We start from the raw sequence: 20846 nt of genomic DNA, 5'->3' as shown, positions 1-20846 counted from the left end.
AGGGAAGGGAAGGGAAGGGAAGGGAAGGGAAGGGAAGGGAAGGGAAGGGAAGGAAGAAGTCAAGACCCCATTGTTACCTCTCTAAAACACCAGCCCTCAAACTGAATACTGTTATGTATAGTAATGAAGACATGTGTGCGTGAACCCTCTGACCAATCATGTTTCCATGCAATCCTTCAAGCCCCAGGGACCACAGCTAATACAAGGATAAAGCATGCTTAAGGCCACATCATAACTAATAGTTTGCAGGTGTAAACATATTCCACAGCCTTTAGAGATCATCTTTTTATAGCAACAACAACAACAATTAACCTTTATTGAGCATTTACAATGTGCCAAAAGGCTAAGTGTTCTCCATGTGTTTTTTTCTAACAGCGTCTCATTTTACAAAGAGCACGAGGCAGTAGTGGCTCCTAACTCATCCGGGTCATTCAGATAGTGGCTGAGCTCAAATTCAGTCCCAGGACTGTGGGTCTCCCAACTGTGCATTTCCAAGCATTGGGCAAAATCTGCCTCTTCCTTTTAGGTCACAATATCTACTTCAAAATAACTGACTGCTAAGTAATCTTGGAGCAAAACAAAAGGTACAATTAGCTAAATGAAGTTTATCCCAAGGTCAGTCTTGGCTGTTATCCCCTGACCTCTCTTACAATTCTTGGAGAGAAAGAAAAGAAAAGGTCATAACCATTTAAGAATGACAGAGACCGGAGATTAGAAGGAAACTATAGATCTAAGAGAGGAATGTGGGAATGGCTGTCACTTGCTCAGAAAGCATGGAAAATCCAAGTCCCCAAGGAAGAGCAGTAAAACTGGTTTATTGTGCACCACCCTACCTGTTGTAACACAGCATAACATATAGGATGTTCTGGTAGCTTTTTCAAAGAGGCAAATTGTGCTTATCCCAAAATATAATTATAGTTTTGAACAGGTAACACAATAAAGGTGAGAATAAAATATATCAAAATAAAGAACTTGGGAGCTTTGGGATCTGTATGTAAGATATCTACATCAGGGGGAGAGAGAGAGAGAGAGAGAGAGAGAGAGAGAGAGAGAGAGAGAACTCAAAAGGCACCAAAGTCATTGAAGTGAATTCTCTATATTTAAAACATACTATGAAAATATTTCTTCCCTGCAAATTATATTCAAAGCAGAACACAGGAGCTGGAGAGATCACCCAGTCAATGAAACGCTTGTCCCATGAACATGAGGACATGAATTCGGATCACTAGCACCCATGTAAAAGTCAAACACACATCTGTAGTCCCAGTGGTGTGGTCAGTGAGGAAACAGGCAGGCAGATCCCTGAAGCTACCTTGCTGGAGCGTGAGCTCCAGATTCAGTGGGAGACCTTGCCTCAGAAAACTCAGATAACGTGTTACAGAGAAAGACATGAGCCTCTGGCCTGTAGAGGGGAGCTTTTATAAGCATCACCTGTCAATAAAAAAGCCTATGGCCAATGAACTAAAGCAGGAAATAGGAGGTGAGACACTGGCAGGAAGAGAGAGGATTCTGGGAAATAGTGAAGAGACTCAAGAGATTTGCCAGGGAACACTGAGAAGACAGACATAAACCAGCAGGTAGCTAAATTCAGGATAGAATAAAGAGGATTCACTCAGACCTGAACGCATGAAGCTGAGGAGAGGTAACTAACCATGCAGAAGACATAGAATAGTTGGAATGGATTGGATAAGTTACAAGCTAGTCACTAGAACTTTTAATCACTAGAACTTTTAATACACTAGAACTTTTAATCCAGCCTTCATGGCTTTCTTACAACCTACTGGTTTCCTTGCTGTTCAGCTGTGTGGGGTCATGACTACAGGCTAAGACTGAGCATTTAAAATCACCATCAATGGCAACAACAACACCCTCACCATCTGCTTGAATTTGTGCACAGCAAACTAAAAAGCTCATGTGTGTACTTGTTTCCTACACACTCACAGACACACACACACACACACACACACTGAGGAAAGTGTGGAAGGAGAAGAAGAAGCCCCATATTATTACCTCTAAAACACCAAGATGCAAATTCCTGGATATTGATGTACACAGTGATGAAGTCATGTGTATACACACACACACACACACAGAGAGAGAGAGAGAGAGAGAGAGAGAGCATACATATTACAAAGCATTAATTCATCCACTACCCCAACAACCTTGTGAACAACCATGACTGTCATTGGTGGTCCCATTAAGACCAGGGAGGTCAACTTTGCCAGGTTGCTTAATAACAGCATAGGAACTGTGAATCCCAGGCACAATCTCATTTACTTGTCAGTATCACAACAGGTGATTTTTTTAAGGGGAAGTGGGGAGGTGGGAATGAAACTAAGGGAGCATAAAAGCAAACTTTCCAAAGCTAAAGAAAAGAACAAGGAGGGAAAGAGTGAGCCCAAAGGCCGAGCTGTGGTTGGCAGTTTATCATCAGCAAAGCAGAGGGACCACAGCTACTTAGATGACAAGGCTCTGTGTGACACCTGGAAATGAAATGAATCTGCATAGTAAGACCCAGATCAGATAAAATAATGTATATCCGAGGAAAACGGAAAGACAACAGCTTGGTGTTTCCAAAAAGAAAGGATGAGCAAAGAAGTTGGGAATTCTGGTAGCTCTCTTTGGGCATCACTCGTGGCACATAGGTGTGGAAATGTTGCACAGTATCCCACAACATACACTGTATTAGGTGTTGATTAAGAAAAAAAAGCCTCTATTTCCATCCACTTTCTCTTTTCTGTGTGTGTGATTTATGCATGCTCCATGTTCGTGTGTGTGTGTGTGTGTGTGTGTGTGTGTGTGTGTGTGTGTACACTCATGGGCGCTCCTGTGTATGTGTGTGTCCTCCACAAACAGGGATGAAGTACAAAGCCTTTGGTCATGTGGTCAGGCAGGCTCTGGTCCCTTCACCACTGCCTCAAAAGGCAATCTGAAGCAATGCTTTATCTTATCGCTATTTTAATTCTTTCGTCTACTATAAAACAAGGCCAGAACCTCAAACAAAAGAATACTTTAGTGGAATTGTATGGGTACTCCCATTAAAGGCATACTGATTAGCTCATGTATCAAAATGAATGGTCCAGCTAGAATAATGAGTATATTTATTGCATAATGCCCGCTAGACAATTCAGCATGCGCGGTCTAAGCACTGTAAAAACCATATACTGAATTTTACTTTAATGTCTTCTTTCTCATAGCAGAGAAGTTGACATTATGATGCCACCCTACCATCTCTGTGGGTTTCACCAAACCATTCTGCTACCAAAGGTCACAAGCTGATCACCAAACACCCTTCTTAATGTCCCCGTGTGCTTACCCCTGCTCTCGTTTACGTCCCACAAGGCCCAGGAATTTCCATGACTCTGATGCTGAAGAGCAAAACACATCACAGAACTAGAAGACCTGGGATCATCCACTGTGGGTGTTTTTCGACTTTCTGCCAATTCCAGTGAACACAAAGGTCTCAACAGGCAGTTTCTGGAGGCAGTCCTGGCTTCATCTCACTCTGTTCTCTCTGCTCTAGTAACTCAGCACAGATATTCAGTTAACATTTGTGGAATGAGTGAATAGGTGATGAATGAATGGATGAATGAATGAATGAGTAAATGAATCCTTTTTTTTTAAGATAAGAAGCTTGGGTGGCTAGCAAGCCAGCTGTAACTCCAGTCCCAGGGAATCCAACTCCTGTTTCTGGCTTCTGGAGACACTGCATTCGCAAAATACACAGACATAGATGTAGGAAAAATACCCATACATATGAAAAATAATAAATAAAAATGTAAGGATGGAAGGAAGAGGAGAAGAAGAGGAAGAGGAAGAAGCGGCATGCAGGCAAAATACCCATACACATAAATAAATTTTAAGAAAGAAGCAGAATGGGAGGAAGAGGGAGCAGAAAAGGAAGAAGAAGATGGAGGAGAAGGAGGAGAAGGAGACGGAGAAGAAGTGGTGAAGTTTTGTGGAGTCAATCAAATAAATGACTGCATTTCAAGTCCCCAGACTATCAACTAGGGATGGATTCTGGTATGTGGAGACAAGCAGAAACTCTCCCCAGCTCCCACTGGCCTTGTCACAACAAGAACTTCTGGGCTAAAGGTAAAAACCTATGAAAGCAAGATTTTAGGCCTATCGCATGAGGTAATGCCTCAGCCAACCAACACGGTGGATGCTCAGAATGCCTCCTTATGTGGCAATAGAAAAAGAAAGTAACACCCAATACGTGTTGAAGCTCAAGGATTATTAATGGCAGCCGCCTTTCTAGAAGAGATTTGGGTGATTAGCTGCCGTACTTGCTGGATTAAGGTGCTAATGAAGAGAAAAGAGAAGAGTGAAATCACTTCGGTCTTGCGAGAGCACACCCCACCCACTGGTGGACTTCCATTGTTTTTACGTCACCTGCACTGAACAAAATCACCTCAATAGGCCTGGCACTAAGTCAAAGTAGCGCAAAAGGACTTGATATCTCTAAAGCCAGGCTTACATCACAGCATCTCAGCACTCCTCTCAAAGAACTCACACAGCTGAGACCTTTGCCTAGCGTCTCAGAAAGGTTTGGTGTCATCCGAGAAGAAGGGTGGCCTAAGCCTTCTTTTGTGGACCAAAAGGACAAAGGAACAACATGTGATTCTTAGTATCATCTGATAGGCCAGACCACTCCTCCTTGGCATGGACCCATGTATGGAATGACAGACATGTGGCCCAGATGATGGTGACAGAGCCTTCATGAGGTGACAAGGCTTCGACAACCAAGAAAGGATGGCTTTTTGTGGGGGTGATGACACTAAATTGCTGTGTCTTCATGAAAACTGGAATCATAAATGATAAAGTGCTGAGCACCCAGGACCCGAGACCTTTATGTGGCAGGCCAGATCGCTGGAGAACACAAAACGAGAAGGAAAAAATGTGTGGGAAGGAGGAATCTAGTTGTGATTTAAAAGCTAGCACCCTCACCCGTCCGTGAACTTGTCTCGCCAGAGGTCCTTCCTCTCCTTTTGTTAGGGTTCATTTGGCTGTAAAATGAGGGCATGAACTGTGGACGAGTCATCCAGTAGTGTATTCCTATAAAACATGGAGTTCCTAACAGCCTCGGTATTGAGTTGGCAACTAAAGAGCTTCGGGAGAAAACTCTAAAAGCTTTACATCAGTGGACACTAAACTCTCCACTGCATCTTTTCCTGCCCATGATGGGATCCCAGACCCTGGGAGTCTGAGGAAAGAGGACTTCTGAGATCAAGGACAGCCTGGGTTACACAGTGAGACCTTGTTTCAAATAAATAAAGAGGGGAAAAAAAGTCAGTGAACACTCAATCTCCATGGGAAAGGGTGGTGCGAAGAAAATGGGAAAAAAATTACATACACTTTTCAAGATTTTTACTAGCTTTTTATAATCAATCTGCTGAACTCTGAGTTGTTTTTTTTTTTTTAAATCTCAGCTTAACACTAAAGAGCTAAATTAATTTTTTTCTCTTGGGATTTTTTTTATCCCCCAAATAAATGAACAGGAACTGAAGTAGTTAGTGATCACATGAAAGTGGCATAGGTGTGTTGTCCCCCTGCAGACAGCAGGAAGTGCCCAGCACTCTCTGTGAGGTATTCTCACCAGAGACGTGAAACCTAAACCTGCTAAAACCATCTATTCGCCAGCTTACGAGAACTACATTGGTCAGATGATCGCGTGTTTAAAACCTCCTCTAATTCAAAATTTGGGGAGGTTAGGCAGGATTGTGTTTCCAGCTCTTCTTTCTGGACAGAACTTCCTACCCCTTCCCAGCTGGGTCTCAGTCTCTCACTAGGCCATCAGAGAGTGTGTACACTTTTAACCTCCCTTGCCTATAACCAGCTTCCTTTCCTGCTCATTTTGTCTTGCAAAGGCTTCTCCACTTATTCCAACTTCTGCTTGGGAGCCTTCTCCATCCCAGCTTCAGCAATCATTCCTGTCACATGTTGAAATGCTGGGGAATTAAAGCTGAGTCAGGCAGTGCCTTGGCCCTTAAGCACTTCAACAGTTAAGTGGTGAGATAACTAGGCCACGGTTTGCCATGTGGCATGTGCAGCAAACATGCCTTTCAGTCATGTATTCATGAGTCTACATTGCCTAGAACACATATGTGGGCCTTAATGCTTGCTGATCTGGAATCCATGTATATGATCCCACTGTGTAATGATTTATGTTCTCTTCCTCAATTCTGGTATCTCTGCCTCTTCCCATTTCTTATTTATTCTCATAAAATTCAAAATGCTATTTGCTGGTGCTTATTTGTAAGGCCCTGTCCACCTCTGTAATCTATGAATATCAATGTCCTATAAATAAATATCAAACTATTTCTTGATTTTGAAGATGCAGTAAAGGGGTTGGAGAGAGGGTTCAGTGGATAAAGTCCTTACATGGAGACCTAAGTTCAATGCCCAGCACCCATGTAAATGACAAAAGTGTATGACAAGCCTGTCTGTTATCCCAGCACCGGGGAGGCAAAGACAAGAGATCTCTAAGGCCAACTGTCTAGGTAGACTAGACCAATCAGGGATCTTTAGTTAACTGAGGACTCTGCCTCAATATAAGGTGGAAAGTGATCAAGAAAGATACCTGAGGTCAACCTCTGGTCTTCATATGCACAAACATGCAAACATACATACACACATGCATATATATATATCACACACACGCACACATAAAATCAAATTTTAAAAAGGTTTCCACCTTGGTTATTTTCATACTTTGTGCTTTCATCAAACTTCCTTCTGTGATCTTAAATCAGTTTTGCTCATCCATGGGTTTTGGTTTGGTCTGGTTTCTTCCTTGTTCACCCATCACTATATATACCTAAACTATTTGGAAGCAACTCCGAGCCAACTCTACCAGCCCGAGTCTGAGATACCATGCTAAATGCCTCACTCCTTCCTCTTGTCTCCTTGATCTAGACAAACAGGAGGAAATCAGTTTCATTTGGCCATCGTTCAAAGCGAGCCCGGTTTCCAATGTGGTGTCACCATCACCATGGTTACTAAGTTTTACTTCTGTATATGTTTTAGCCCTTCCAACCCCTGGATAATGGCATAGGGATTTTGCCCAAAGGTCTGTCATCTGTATAGAAATGCCATACTTAGCAAAAATATGTTTGGTGGTCATTGTAGCCATTCAGCCACTAAAAGGAGAAGGGTGCCCTGAAGAGCTTCCTCGGTGGGATGGTGGTCTTTCAAAGGCACAAACGGTGCTCTGGGTTATGGCTGCTTCCTGCTGGCTTCTGAGATACTCACATGCAACCTCCAACCCCTCAGCACCCAGCCTCTCCAATGAAACACTTGGTTCCTTCTCATGACAATATCAACCCATCAGATGAAACAAGTATGGAAATAAGATTAGCTAATGTCACTCAGAGGGGTGATGACAGTCACGGACAGCTGGAACTACATGGAAAATCTTGAGACCATATTACAGGTGCAGGTTTGTCCCCTGAACAAAATGACAAAATCTTGGACACCTGATGGAAAAGCAGGAGGATATTCAGGAGGAACTATTTAAAATTAGTTTTTAAAATGTTGTGTCATCTTTCCAAAATTATTCTAGTCATCGCTGTCTTTCAAAATGACCTAGAGAGTGTCTGAAAGTAGTTGATTGGGCTGTACCATGGGTTTCCTCTGTGGAGTGAAATCAGAATATTTCTAATCCTGTCTTGTACTTTCACATGCTAACTGAATTTTTGTGGTGCACACATATCATTTTTTGTGCACCCAAAGCCAAACACATCATTTCTTTTAAAAATCCAATAGGTTCTCCATAGACGGTACAAGGAAATTTGCTCTATGGTAGACTACAAGACATTGCTTCTCACCAGGCCTCTCAAATTACACCATCAAGTCTCCCCACCCTGTTCCAGCTACACAATACAAAAAGACAAAACCAAACCAAACAACATTTTGTTCATGGTTAATTCTTATAAATCAAACCCCACACATACTGACGTAAAATGAGACAGGAGTCAACTATACGGGCTACTTAAGCCACAGCTCCTCAGACACCCGTGACGTGACTGTGGGTGGATCAGTTCCATTCAGATCCTTGTGAAAGAATTTAGGGGTGCAGCCTGGACCTTGTACTCATTGGAGGCAGGATTGTCTTTTCCTCCTTGCAGAGGCTGGGTCTATGTCAACGGAACCCAGAGACTACCACAAGCCTGAGTCAAAAGCCAGTGACGAAGAGCTTTGTGTGTACATCAGAACATGACTTCCTGCTTATCAGTCTGTAGTTTACTCACTCGCTGAGTCAGGGATTTCAATATCCATGTGACCAAGGACCTCACAAAAGCAATGTAAGGAAGAAAAAAACCATGTCGGCTCATGGTTCCACACAGTCTCAGTTCCACCGGGGTAGGAAAAGTGTAATGAAATTCATGGCATTGAGAACGTACGGCAGAGATGCATACGTGGTAGATCAAGAAGTGGAGAGATCAAGGCTAAAGTCCGGGAGGTTTACTGTGAGGAAAGACCGTCCAGTGCCTTCTCACCATAGCCTCTTCCCACCAGCTATTCCCACTACCTAAAGGTCGCCAAGCCTTCCAGAACAGCCATACCAGTTAGGAATATTCAAAACTTGAGCCTTTGAGGGACATTTCAGATTCAAAGGACAACACTTCCACTACTTTAACTGCCTCTCTCCATCTCTCTTGGTCTTTTCTCTATTAGTATAACAGAATAGCTTAGAGGTTCATTTCTTACCATTCGAGAGCCCATGGAGTTCAAGCCTGAGGTGTCATGTCACATTTGGTGAGGGTTGTCTTGCCTGTGGGGACTCTCTGGAGAGTCCTGCTGAAGGACAGGTTATCATGTGGTGAGGGGAACCAGAGATGGAGCCAGACTGCAGTTTATAAGAGATTCAATCTCTGGATAACCTACTAACCAACCAACCCATTGATACACAGATTCATCCATCTGTGAAGGCAGAGCCACTAAAAGTCTCACTTGGTGCCACTTCTGCATACTTTACAGTACAAATTAAATTCCAGTGTGAATTTTGGGAGAGATAGTGAAGCAAAGCACTACCCCTTTTTCTTCTTTTCTCATTGGGGGCATAAGCAGTCCCAAGCTCCCCTTCTAAGAACCACTGAACTTTCTGTAGTCACAACTATAGCTTTGCAGCAGTTTGGTGGTCATTCTTTGATCAGTTTTTGATGCAGGGGCAGAAAGAGCAGGTCTGGTGTGTTTCAATGGTTTTATTTATATTCGGAATGGGCAATAATTGGATTGGCTTTTCCTAGTTGAGCTTATTCACCTCACAGAGCTAGGAGAAAATGGTATGGAAGGGCCCGAGTTAAAATTCTAACTCTAGAAAACATCAATACTGAGTTTATGAAACAACACCATTCATGAAAACCTTTCGGTATTCCAGTGATCTGACCAAGCAGTGGTACTTAGAAGGTGGAAGACTCAACCCTGCATCCCAAAAGGCTGCAGTCTCAGGGATGTGTAACAATGTACAGTGTGGTGTGATCAGTAGTGAGATGGTCTGACCAGGCTTGGCTGGTAGAGGTCTTGCCTACTGTGTAAAACGCTCTGAGACTTTACTCCCAGAACTACATAAAAAACATCAGACATGTGCCTATAACACTCAAGAGGCAGAAACAGGAGAATCATAAGTTCAAGGCCCTCCGCAGCTACACAGCAAGTTGAAGGTCAGCCCCAGCTACGTGAGACTCTGCCTCAAGTATGGAAAGAGTAAGAATGAACCTCACTAAGCACAGAAACACCTGGACCCTGTGGTGGTTCTGGCTTCTGCAGCAGAGCAGAGATACCAAGTGGCCCATTCTGTAGGAAGACCTTGGATCTAGATGAGGTCATGCCTTCCTGGCAGGGCACCAAATTCATTCCAGAGAATTCAGGAAACAACCTTTGAACCTATCTTTGCAAGGAAGAGACAAAGTCTTGTACTCAAATACACTACACATGCAAATAGCCTCGAATCACTCACCTCTGTGAACCCCTGGTCCTTTATCTGCAAAGCGTATTATAACTGGGCAGTGTTTGCCTACCCCTGGTTATAGGCTCCATTCTCAGTAGCCCCCTACACACACACACACACACACACACACACACACACACTAACAAATAGTTGTTATAAGGATTAAACAATGTCTAGGAGGCAGAGAAGGCCCATTACCATTATGGAAGAAGTACCATTATGGTCCTGTACAGGACCTCTTTGTGACTTTGTGACTCAGTGCTATGTGGCTTCCCTAACTCAGTTCATCCTCCCCACATCCCATACAGGCCTCGTTTTCCCTGATCTGTGCAGTTGGTGGCATTGAAGAGTGACACCAAAGTCTCTTCTGATAACTGACATTTTATTTTTTGTTTCGTATGTATGTGTGCCTCGTGTTTCTGAGCATGGGGGTGTCGGGCGGATGAGCACACCAGAAAGCAGCAAAGGACACTGGGTGTCCTCCTCTGTCACCTTCTACCTTATTCCACTGAGACAGAGTCTCTCCTGAAACCAGGAGTTACACTGGTAGGCTCCAAGCCCCAGAGATCCTCCTGTCTCTGCACTCACACCAACAACGGAAAGGTGTAATAGCAACACCACACATAGACTCTGGGGAGTTGATCCCTGGTCCTCCAGCTGGCCCAGCAAGGACCCTGACCCCCTGAACTATCTCCATAGACCCTGACAGCTTATTTCTACATCATCTTTAAATGGAGTCACCAGTAACCAGCACAGAGATCTTGCCCCAAACTACATCATTATTCACTCCCAACCTCTGCCTTGGCAGAGAGTTAAGATGCTTCACACATGTCAGACCACCACGACGGGCTTCCTGTTTTCATAGCCCCTGCTGTAGATCGCATACAGGTCAATGGTCCGGGGACTCCACCAAAAAAACAGAGACTGCCCAGGGCTACTGGTCAAATAGCAAAGCCATCTTTTCCTCCCTGAAGCCCAGGGACATCCCAGGCACAGGCTGGCTTGTTTGGTTTTGAGGTGTGCTGGGATCAAAGGCATCCTGGAAGCGGAAGGCCAGTCATTCATTAATTAATTACGACTGTAATTGAGGGTTTGTTCTGAAGAGTGATTCCTTTGAAATTACTTTCCATCAAACGGCAGCAGACACAAAGGAATCAGATATTCAGAGCCCTCTCTGTTTCCTTCCGCACGGGAGCAGATTTCTTCCAGGACTTGAGATTCTGGTTTGTTCTGGTTCTAACCTTGGTAAGTCTTTCTTATCCTGGTGTAAGAGGGTTTATCTGGAGCACTGTGTGTGAGAGAGATATTAATGGTTGGTTTTTTAAAAGAAAAGCTATACCACACCAGTCTTACTGTGGACTTTAATCTGACCTTTTTTGGGCGAATGTACATTGGAAATTTTCCACTGCGAGATTAGAAAGACATCTGAGACCTGCTACCCACCTGATGGCCTGGGCCACGCCTCCAGGTTACCACTGGGAGGGAGGTGGTAACTGGCATATTCACGTGGTTCTAAACAACAACAGCAGAGTGTGTTGGCCCAGGGGCACCTCAGGATTGACCAAGAGGAAACACACATTGCACAATGATAGGATCTTGTCGGTACAGTTGTCAGAGAAGGAAACTCCCACAGCAAAGGGCATAAAACCATCCCAAGCAATCTGAGGCAGTTCAGTCCTGTGAGCGTCAGAGAGCTGAGATAGCCCTGCTCCATACACAGATGGGACCATGAACTCCAGCCACAGCTTTAACCAGACCTACTCGGCCTCTGTCCACAGCCTCGGAAGCACCCGGGGGCGGCAGGGGAGCTGTCACCGGGCACCGAGTGTCCATGGAGGCGCAGGGGGTGTCCGCATCTCCCTTTCCTTCACCACACCAGGCTGCCTACCTCCTGGAGGATCATGGGGGTCTGGAAGAAGCAGTCCCCTGCTAGGTGGCAATGGCAAGGCCACCATGCAGAATCTCAACGACCGCCTGGCCACATATCTGGAGAAGGTGCGGGCTCTAGAGGAGGCTAACTCGAAGCTGGAAACCCGTATACTAAGGTGGCATCAGGAGAGAGAACCCAGCCACAGAAAGGATTATTCCCAGTATGAGGAAAACATCAGCCGCCTGCAGGAGCAGGTAAGACACTGAGAGAGACCCTGTAGCTATAGTACTGCGATACCCAGAGAGGATAGAGGGGGGGGAACCAGACTGTGTACATGACAGTTCCCAGGGCAAACAGCAAAAAGAACTCAGCTCAAGTACTGCTCACTTAAATCTTACTGCTATAGCTTAAGTATGGATGGACTCGGGGAAGTCTGTTTATAAAAATAATTTCCTCTCTGCAAATGATGTAGAAACCAGACAGCAAACATTTCAGATTTACTATACACTATCTTTTAAACAGCAAAACTGCCTGGTTTTCTACACACTTTAAAACATGGGGGGGGGACCAAATATGTGAGCCTTAGGAGTGTCAGACAGCCTGTCACCATGCAAGTATCACATAAGATCCAACGACATCACAGAAATGATAAGGCTGCTATGCAGGGTGCACCCTCAGTACACAAGGCCCAGGAGACAATTTGCTTCCAAATCAGATCAGTTCTGCTCCACCTCAGAGGCCTGGCGACAGTGTGACTCTCTATCAACAAAAGGCTGAGTTACCCTACTGTGTAGGTCGTGCGGAAAAAGCTGTCTCTCCAGCAGCAGATAGAGCGTGATGACACCCCTGGATATTTTTCTCGGAACTGCTAAGAGATAAAGTGGCTCACACTTCTGATAAAGGCATATTGCTGGGAGCGGTGGGGAGAATAGTAAAATTGGGCATTTAAAAACTGGAGAGATGGACTTCCAAAAGAATACCATGCTTCCCAATCAAATACCTAAGATGCTCAGCTTCTACTTTCTGGGATGCCTGGATACAAACAGAGGGGGAACAGTCATCTCACAGTTGTGTTCTTATAAAGCTATAACCCTTCCCTTTGTATGAAGGAGCATGATTTAACCCCCGCACCCCCGGAAAGGCCATCGCAGGCTTCCAATATTAATACCATATGATTTCACAATGCTCAGCCATCTTTGCTTGAATGTAGGAAGGACCAATCAAGATAACATAAATCTGTCCTTGTAATGACCCCTAATTATTGAATAATCGGCCTAATAACCAAGTGCGTAATTGCCTTAACTACAGAGTGCGCGGTCGTCTCTGTGAAGAAAACAAGGTGACTCAACATCCTCACGCTGTTTTTTTCGTTTCATGAAGTTGCTTTGGTTTTAGAATGGAGGGGAAAGATGATGTCTACAGATGGAGAGCTGGGAGCATGACTCCCAAAAGAAATACCAGATTACACCTGCTCCAACAGCAGGCAGCCCAACCAGAGAGAGAAGTAGGGAGAGGAAAGAAAGGGGAGGGAACAATTATTGAGCATTTCCTGTATGCCGTGCGGTGTGGGGGGCGTTAAATCTGTGCGAAGGGCTTTCTGCCACAACTGGACTCATCTATGTTATCTGATGTAATTCTTGCAACTCGGTTAGGAAACTAAAGTTCAAAACTGTGCTATAACCTCCAAGCCAGCAGCCAAGGGCAGGGTGGGACTTCCCCTCAGGTCTGTTTCAAATGATCCAACCTCCACCCGAGCGTGATACCAACTCAATAGCCTCCTACAAAGATGAAATGCATGTCTTAGCCCCATGGATCTTGCAGCGGGTTGACAGAACAGCCCATGCCACACATAGTTCACAACGTTCAATTCTCACAGACCTGGGAGGCAAATAGTTTTATCCCCAACTTCCAGACCAGGGGACTTAAACTGGATACTTCTTATACCTGCTTTTCTAAATTCTTTAGAATGGAACTGGGGGCGGGGATGGAGATAAGGAGTGGGTTCAACTATGAGTAAAGACAGCCAGCCCACTCTGAACAGGGCCAGACCTCTGGATTCTCAGGCCAAGTAGGTCAAAGTTCATGTTTTTCTCGACTTGTACTTTGGATGTTTCATCTTCTCTGGTTTGAAAGAGTGTCACTCTTGGAGGTTGAGGTTCCTGTCATTCCTGTCATTCTGCCAGATCCTAAGGGATTCCTCGGTCACCTGGGGCTGGTCTCTCCCCTGTTCTGATGAAGGACTCTGAATAAATAGACATTTTATCCTCATTTTGCAATGTTAAATGCTACTCAAAGAAGTCTGTGAGAAACGTAGTTCAGAAATTAATCTAAACCTTTTGAAACACAGAAATTGGACACAGCCAATAGGAATATCGTTTCTAAAATTCCCTGATGATTCTTGGTATTTGACATTTGGAAGCATGGTCAAATTGTCTCCTGAGTGGGAGATTACATACCCTGGGGCAATGAGACTCCGCTAATGCACCAACCAGATTTTCATAGAATGAACTCAGGGCCTTGGGGAGAATCTAGGTGATTATTACAACATAGGGTTTAAAATATACGCCTCATCTCTTGTTTCTCAATCCATCCGCATCCTTTTATGACCGTGAAGGATGTCTCAGAAACAGTGACTGCACCACAATATTACATTAAGCCAAACCAAAGAGTGAGAAGAAGTTTTAAGTGTGAGCTGTGGCTGCAGGAGAGCTGGTTCCGTGGTTACTGCTCTTGGAGAGGACCTAAGTTCAGTTCCCAGACCCTAAAGGTGACCCAAAACTACCTATAACTCCAGTTCCTGGTGGTCCAATGGCCTCTCTGTCCTTTGCAGCCTTCCGTGTACACATGCTGCACACACACAACACTCAGGCACATAAACATAAAGATGTAAATGCATATATACACATACATATGTAGATAGTTCAGAGAAAGTTAGTCTCATGTAGCCAAGACTGGCATCGAGCTCACTATAATCCCAAGGATGGCCTTGAACTTTGGATCTTCCTACCTTTGCCTCTCCTGCCCTGGAATTGATAGAACGTGCCATCATGTTCCACTTATGCAGTGCTGGGAATTGAACCCATGCTAGGCAAGCACTCTGCAAACTGACCTTCATCCCCAGACCTACATATGCTAGATGCCAAGTACACTCCAAGGTCTCACACTTGTGGACCATAAGAGTGATGATGGAGAGAGAGGGTGGGAATTACAAACCTGGTTTGGGCTTCTCAAGGGGTAAGTGACTACTTGACCACTTTAACATGGAAAAGCCAAATAAGGTCCCAGGGTATGTTGACTTCTCTGTTTCTGGTGTTTACACTGCAAGGCTGCTCCACGAGGGGGCTGTCAGCCAGCCTAGCAGCATGGATGAATACAGTCACGCAGTGCACAAGAAAGAAAGGCTTACCACAGAGTCCCAGGCTTTGGGGGCGGAGCTACTTTTATTTTGCATGAGCAAATAATACCATGGCCAAGAAGCCTGGAAGGGAGAAGGCTGGTTTAAATAAAAAATGCCATAAAGCAATGCTGTGGACAAGAAGCAAGGAAATACCTGCAGTTTACACTGTCAGGACAAAGTCCAATGAACCTTTCACAGTGCCTGTAGCAGGCCAAGCAGGCTTGCTACATTATCTCGTTACTATCTTCTGACTCTTACAATTGGTCTGTGCCAGTGGTCGGTAACCATTATTATTGTGGTAGATGAGGAAAATGAGTCTCTGACGTCCTCACCCAGCTAGTGGACGACCCCAGGGCTGATCTTTGAGGTCTAGACCCAGCGTCCCCCCTACTTGTGAAAACTGCTATTGTTCATTCACAGGACCAAATTCCAAGGCATTGGTGAAGCTTTAAATAGGACTAGAATTTTAAAAGCCACCTTTGTATTAAGGAAGAGCTTTACACTAAGGAAAAAAAAAACTCTCTAAATAAAGGACTTACCTGTACAAATACAGTGGGAATGCCAAAGGTTCTGCCTCTCCAGCTGCACTGCAAAAGCTTAAAAGCGGGGACCTCTGAGGTCACCTGTTTCTAATACAAAACCCTTATTGAACAAATGTTGGGACCGGAGCACAAGGGCGGAGTGACTGCCCAACCATGTGGCCTGATCAGGAAGGAAGCCAGGCCAGAGAAACACAACAGCTGCACCCTGTAGCAATGCTCCAAACGGAACCATTACTTTATCTTTAGATAATGAGAAATTCACTCTGTTTCTCCAAAGATCGTGGTATACATCAAATGTAAGTCCTTGCTCTGATCCCAATGCCCTGTAAACCCAGCCAATTGCTCAAACACCTCCAATGAGTCTTTTTAATGTACATAAAACCTATGTAAATATCTAGTGAATCTTTGGCTGAAGGTTTTAATACTGTAGAAACTTCTTAAACAGCACCATTTGATGGTAAAGAATTCACTGAGTTTGTGTTTTCATAGCTGTGGTCAAGGGAGTCTCATCACAAATATATTACAAATGCATCTTCCTGAAGGATATGTGTGTGGTTCTAGTCTCTGTGGGCAAAGTAATAATAGTAATAATAATAGCAATAATAATGATAACAATAATAATTTCTTTATATGAAGACTATATGAAGTATTCTTCAAATTAGCTCTCACAATGGAAATGTGAATGTGTCGCTAGCAAGAATTACATGTGCCTAAGATAATAACCGTACTTTAGGAAATCTTACCTTGTAGTTACAGCACGAAAAGACTGAGACTCTGGGGAGATGGCTCAGTGGATGAGAGCAATGAGGACCTGAGTTAGAATATCCATATTCATGTCAAAAGCCAGGAATAAGCATGCACACCTGTCACCCCAGCACTAGTGGGGAGACAGGAGGGTTGCTGGGATCTGCTGGCCACCATCCTAACTCCAGCTTCAGTAAGAGACCCTGTCTCAAAGGAGTGAAGGGGCAAGTGATAGAGCAGGACACTTGAGATCCTCCTCCTGAGGTCCTCCTCCATCCTTCTGAAGTACATGCATGGGAACATGCATGAACATGAGCACGCATACACTCACACACACACATACCACTATCTTTGAAAAAGAAAAGTCTCATTACCAGACAATTAGAAGGCATTGCCATAGGCACCGTCCTCTCTTACCCTCCTTTACTCTTATGGTGGCCACATCAATCCCTGCCTGCTACATAAATCTGTGCTGTTCTCAGCCTTGGTAAGAGAAGGTTCTTACTGTAGTGGGTACGAGTTAGCAGAGACTCACAACTGTTCAAATTGCTAACAATAAGCGACTATGCGTGCCCAGCTCAACATGGCTCATCTATATCAACCTGCCCTGCTCTCCAAGGCATTGGGGCAGAGTCGGCAGAAAGAATGTAAGAGCCAGGGGATGTGGAGGAGCACTGTGAGATGCTGCTGTCTTCAGAATGTGGCATGGCTACTGCACACGCGAACGCACACACAGGAATGCGCCCGCACATGAACGCACAGCCAGCAGCTAAGATGCCTTCACAGGACCTGCATGAAACCAAGCCAGATAAAACTTCCAGGATGGACTGGCCAGGGGCTTGTGAGGCCCTACCCTTAGCTGAGAAGCTACTGACTCTTGGTGACCACAGGAAGAGGGGGAGTTATTTTTCTTTTGGAGGAGGAATGGCAACTGGTAGTTAGTTGGCTGCTTCCCAGTGCATGTATAGACAACACTAATTGGACTTAGTGGCTTAAATAATAATAGTAATATCGATAGTAATGAAGAAAAGAGGGAGAGAAAGTTATATTATTTTAAAAGACTGTAAAATCAACTGCAGACATGGCCTTACCGTGTTTTCCACCTAGCACATATGATTTGAGTCCCATCATTATGCTGCACACAGAGGAAGCTGTCTAAGGGGCTGGAGAGATGGCTCAGTAATTAAGAGCACTTACTGCTTTCTCCAAGGACCTGGGTTTGGTTCCCGGCACCCACTTCAGGTGTCCGTCTGATTTCCAGTGGCTCCTGAACATATATGGTGCGCTAAAGTCATGTATGCAGACACACACACACAACCTTTTTGTAAAAGGAGAATAGTTTGTCTGTCCTGAACGTCACTGGTGGAAGAAACCTGGATGCAGACATACAGCTGTCATGGCTGGATCTGTCCAACTGGAATAATTCCGTGAACATATTTTACAGATAGTGGACGGTAAGATGGCCAATGCCCACATTGTCGTGCTCATTGACAACGCCAGGATGGCAGTGGATGACTTCAACCTGAAGTAAGTCCCTTCCTCACAGAGTTCCGCAGAGGCAAAGCTCAGCCTGCCATAGACCTGCTGCCAAAATCTTGCTGGATTATAATTAAAGGGCGGGACAAAAGTCATGTGCAATTTAAGTAACCCAGGTACATGTGCACGTGATCGCATGTGAAGATTTGAATACAAACCAAGATTTGGGTGCTATTAAGAACTTTCCACTTCAGGTACGGTAATTTTGTCATACTTACTTAGAAAAAAATTTTTTCCTTAAAAAAAAAATGTACTTTGTGGTATTTAGAGTTGAAATGTCATAATGTCTAGAATTGGCTTTGAACATTTTCAGCAATGAGCAATGTGTATTGGTGTATACTTGTAATCTCAGCTTTTGAGAGGAAGAGGCAGTAGGACTGTGAGGTTAAGAGTCACCTGGGGTGTTTATTGAGTTCAAGAGCAGCCTGGGATGCATCTTATCTCAAAAATAAATAAATAACCAACAACCACAAAGGAAAAGAAACATTTTTTCCATCAATGTATATAGTTGAAACACACATAAAAGATATTCATGGGTCATAAAGCTAGGTGACGGATACCGGGCTGTGTGTATTCTATTCTCTACTCAATTAAAAGTTGGCACTGAGTCACCACCACAGACAAGCATAGCATGAAACAATGTGCTATATCTGTGTGTATCTATATATACATATACATCTGATACATCCTGTATCAATGTATCGATGTGCTAAAAAATGTCCTGTATGTATCAGTCAGTCGCTCAAAAATAAGAGCATCCCCTCTAAACCCAAGTGGACCCTGGCCATGCCCTCCATCTTCCAACAACAAGTTGCTCTTCCCCTCTCTCACCAAAGGTTTGAAAACGAACACTCGTTAAAGAAAGACTTGGAAATTGAAGTTGAGGGCCTCCGAAAGACCTTGGATGATCTGACCATTGTCACAACAGACCTGGAACAGGAGGTGGAGGGGATGAGGAAAGAGCTGATCCTCATGAAGAAACGCCATGAGCAGGTGAGGCTGCCCTGGGCTCCTGGGAACCCTCTCTGCTTCTGACTTCTCAGTCCAGTGTGACCCCATAGCAACAGGAGGGACCACCACCTGAATGCCAGGCTCCTCATAAGGAACCACAGAAACATCCATTTGTTTCCAATTTAAAGATTGTCTTCTTAGATGTTAAACAAAACCTCCAAGTACAATCATAATTACCAGTGATTGGCAAAATAAGAGTAATTAATAACCTGTTATCACACACTGGTTACCTAGACTTGTTAGTAGAATACTGTAAGAATCAAGACACCCTAAGGAAGTGTGGGTAGTCCAGCACTTGGGAGGCAGAGAACAGACCCTCAGGGCAAGCTGGCTAGCCAAGAACAATCAAGTCAGTGAGCTCCAGGCTCAGCTAGGGACCCTGCCTCAATAAAATAACGAAGTAGAGAGCAATAAGGCACTATACGCGTGAACACACATGTGCATGCAAGCACACAAGGAAAGATACATACACACATGCATGTACACCACGTGTAGAAAGATCATAACTGGGATTGGGAAGAAGACTTAGTCAATGAAGTGTTTGCTGCAGAAGCTAAAGACATTAATTCAAACCCCCAGCACACTCATGAAACCCCTGGTGTAGAGGAAGCAGAGACGGGATGCCTGGGGCTCACTGGGCAGCTGGCATTGCTAGACTGGAGAGTTCTGTGTTCTGTGAAAACCTCTCTCTCTCTCTCTCTCTCTCTCTCTCTCATTCTCCCTCCCCTCATCTGACCCTTCCCTCTCTTTCCCTCTTCCCCTTCTCCTCCCTCTTTTCCCCATCCCCTTTCACTTTCACTCTCCCTCTCTCCTTCTCCCTCTTCCCTTTCTCTATCTCCCTCTTTCTTCTCGGTCTATCTCCCTGTCTTGCTTCTCTCTGTTCTTCATGAAATGAATAGCCCCTCTCCCACAAGTTCTTATTACATGTTCCCTGAGTGTGCTGTGTCTCATTGTTGTGACTGTGACAGAAACAATCTTTAGGGAGGGGAAATTCATTTGGGCTGAGAGTTTCAGGGGCACCATTCATGGCTACTTGACCCACGTACTTGGGCAGTGTGTCACAGCATCAGAAGCATAGGGAAAAATAGCTTCTTCATTCCATGGCTTCAAGAGATAGACAGACAGGAAGGAGGCAGGGATAAGATCTCTCCAAGGACCCAAACACAGGGGCTCACCAGAAAAGTCCCATATCTCCTAAAGCTTTCTGAACCAACCAAGAAAACGCTAATGGCTGAGAACCAAGTCCACACAGCGCATGGTCCTTTGGGGAAGACATTTTATACCCAAACCATGGTACATGTGCTATGTTGGTCTGTATTTTATAAAGTTTTGGAGAAAATGCACATGATGTCTAGTCCATCTGTAATAACTACAAAATTGTCATGCCAGTGAGAGTGGCACCACAAAAATAGAACCATTTACCAATGCCAATTAACACAACAATCCAGCCTTCTGATTGTCATGGGCCAATTCATTTTCTTTCTCTGTTACTAAACAGGAAATGGAGGAGAATCACTTGCCGAATGACTTCAAGGTCAGTGTGAAGGTGGACACGACTCCAGGGGAAGATCTGATTAAGGTCTTGGAAGATATGAGGCAGGAATACGAGTTAATAATAAAGAAGAAACATCAAGAGTTGGACACCTGGTTCAGAGAGCAGGTAAAAGAAAAGTGACCAGACAGCCCGATTCTTCTTTTTTTTTTTTTTTTTTTTTTTTTTTTTTTTTATATTTGTGTTTCCCTAGTCACATAATATATCCTGGTTGCTGGGATTTGAACTCATGACCTTTGGAA

General features: G+C 44.3%; 1 protein-coding gene across 1 annotated transcript in view; it reads left to right on the top strand.

Annotated features, from left to right (window-relative positions):
• The first annotated feature begins 11553 nt into the window (after positions 1 to 11553).
• The window catches only part of Krt23 (keratin 23), a 15375-nt gene continuing 6082 nt past the window's right edge, over positions 11554 to 20846 (top strand). Inside the window, exons 1-4 of the mRNA XM_021177462.1 lie at positions 11554 to 12076; positions 17950 to 18032; positions 18878 to 19034; positions 20551 to 20712. Of these exons, the coding sequence (XP_021033121.1) occupies positions 11681 to 12076; positions 17950 to 18032; positions 18878 to 19034; positions 20551 to 20712 (798 nt within the window). The 5' untranslated portion in view covers positions 11554 to 11680. The remainder of the gene's footprint in view (positions 12077 to 17949; positions 18033 to 18877; positions 19035 to 20550; positions 20713 to 20846) is intronic.

This window comes from Mus caroli, chromosome 11 (assembly GCF_900094665.2).
Source record: "Mus caroli chromosome 11, CAROLI_EIJ_v1.1, whole genome shotgun sequence".
NCBI lineage: Eukaryota > Metazoa > Chordata > Mammalia > Rodentia > Muridae > Mus > Mus caroli.
The sequence above is the reverse complement of the archived record's forward strand: the minus strand, read 5'-3'. Positions and strand labels throughout refer to the sequence as shown.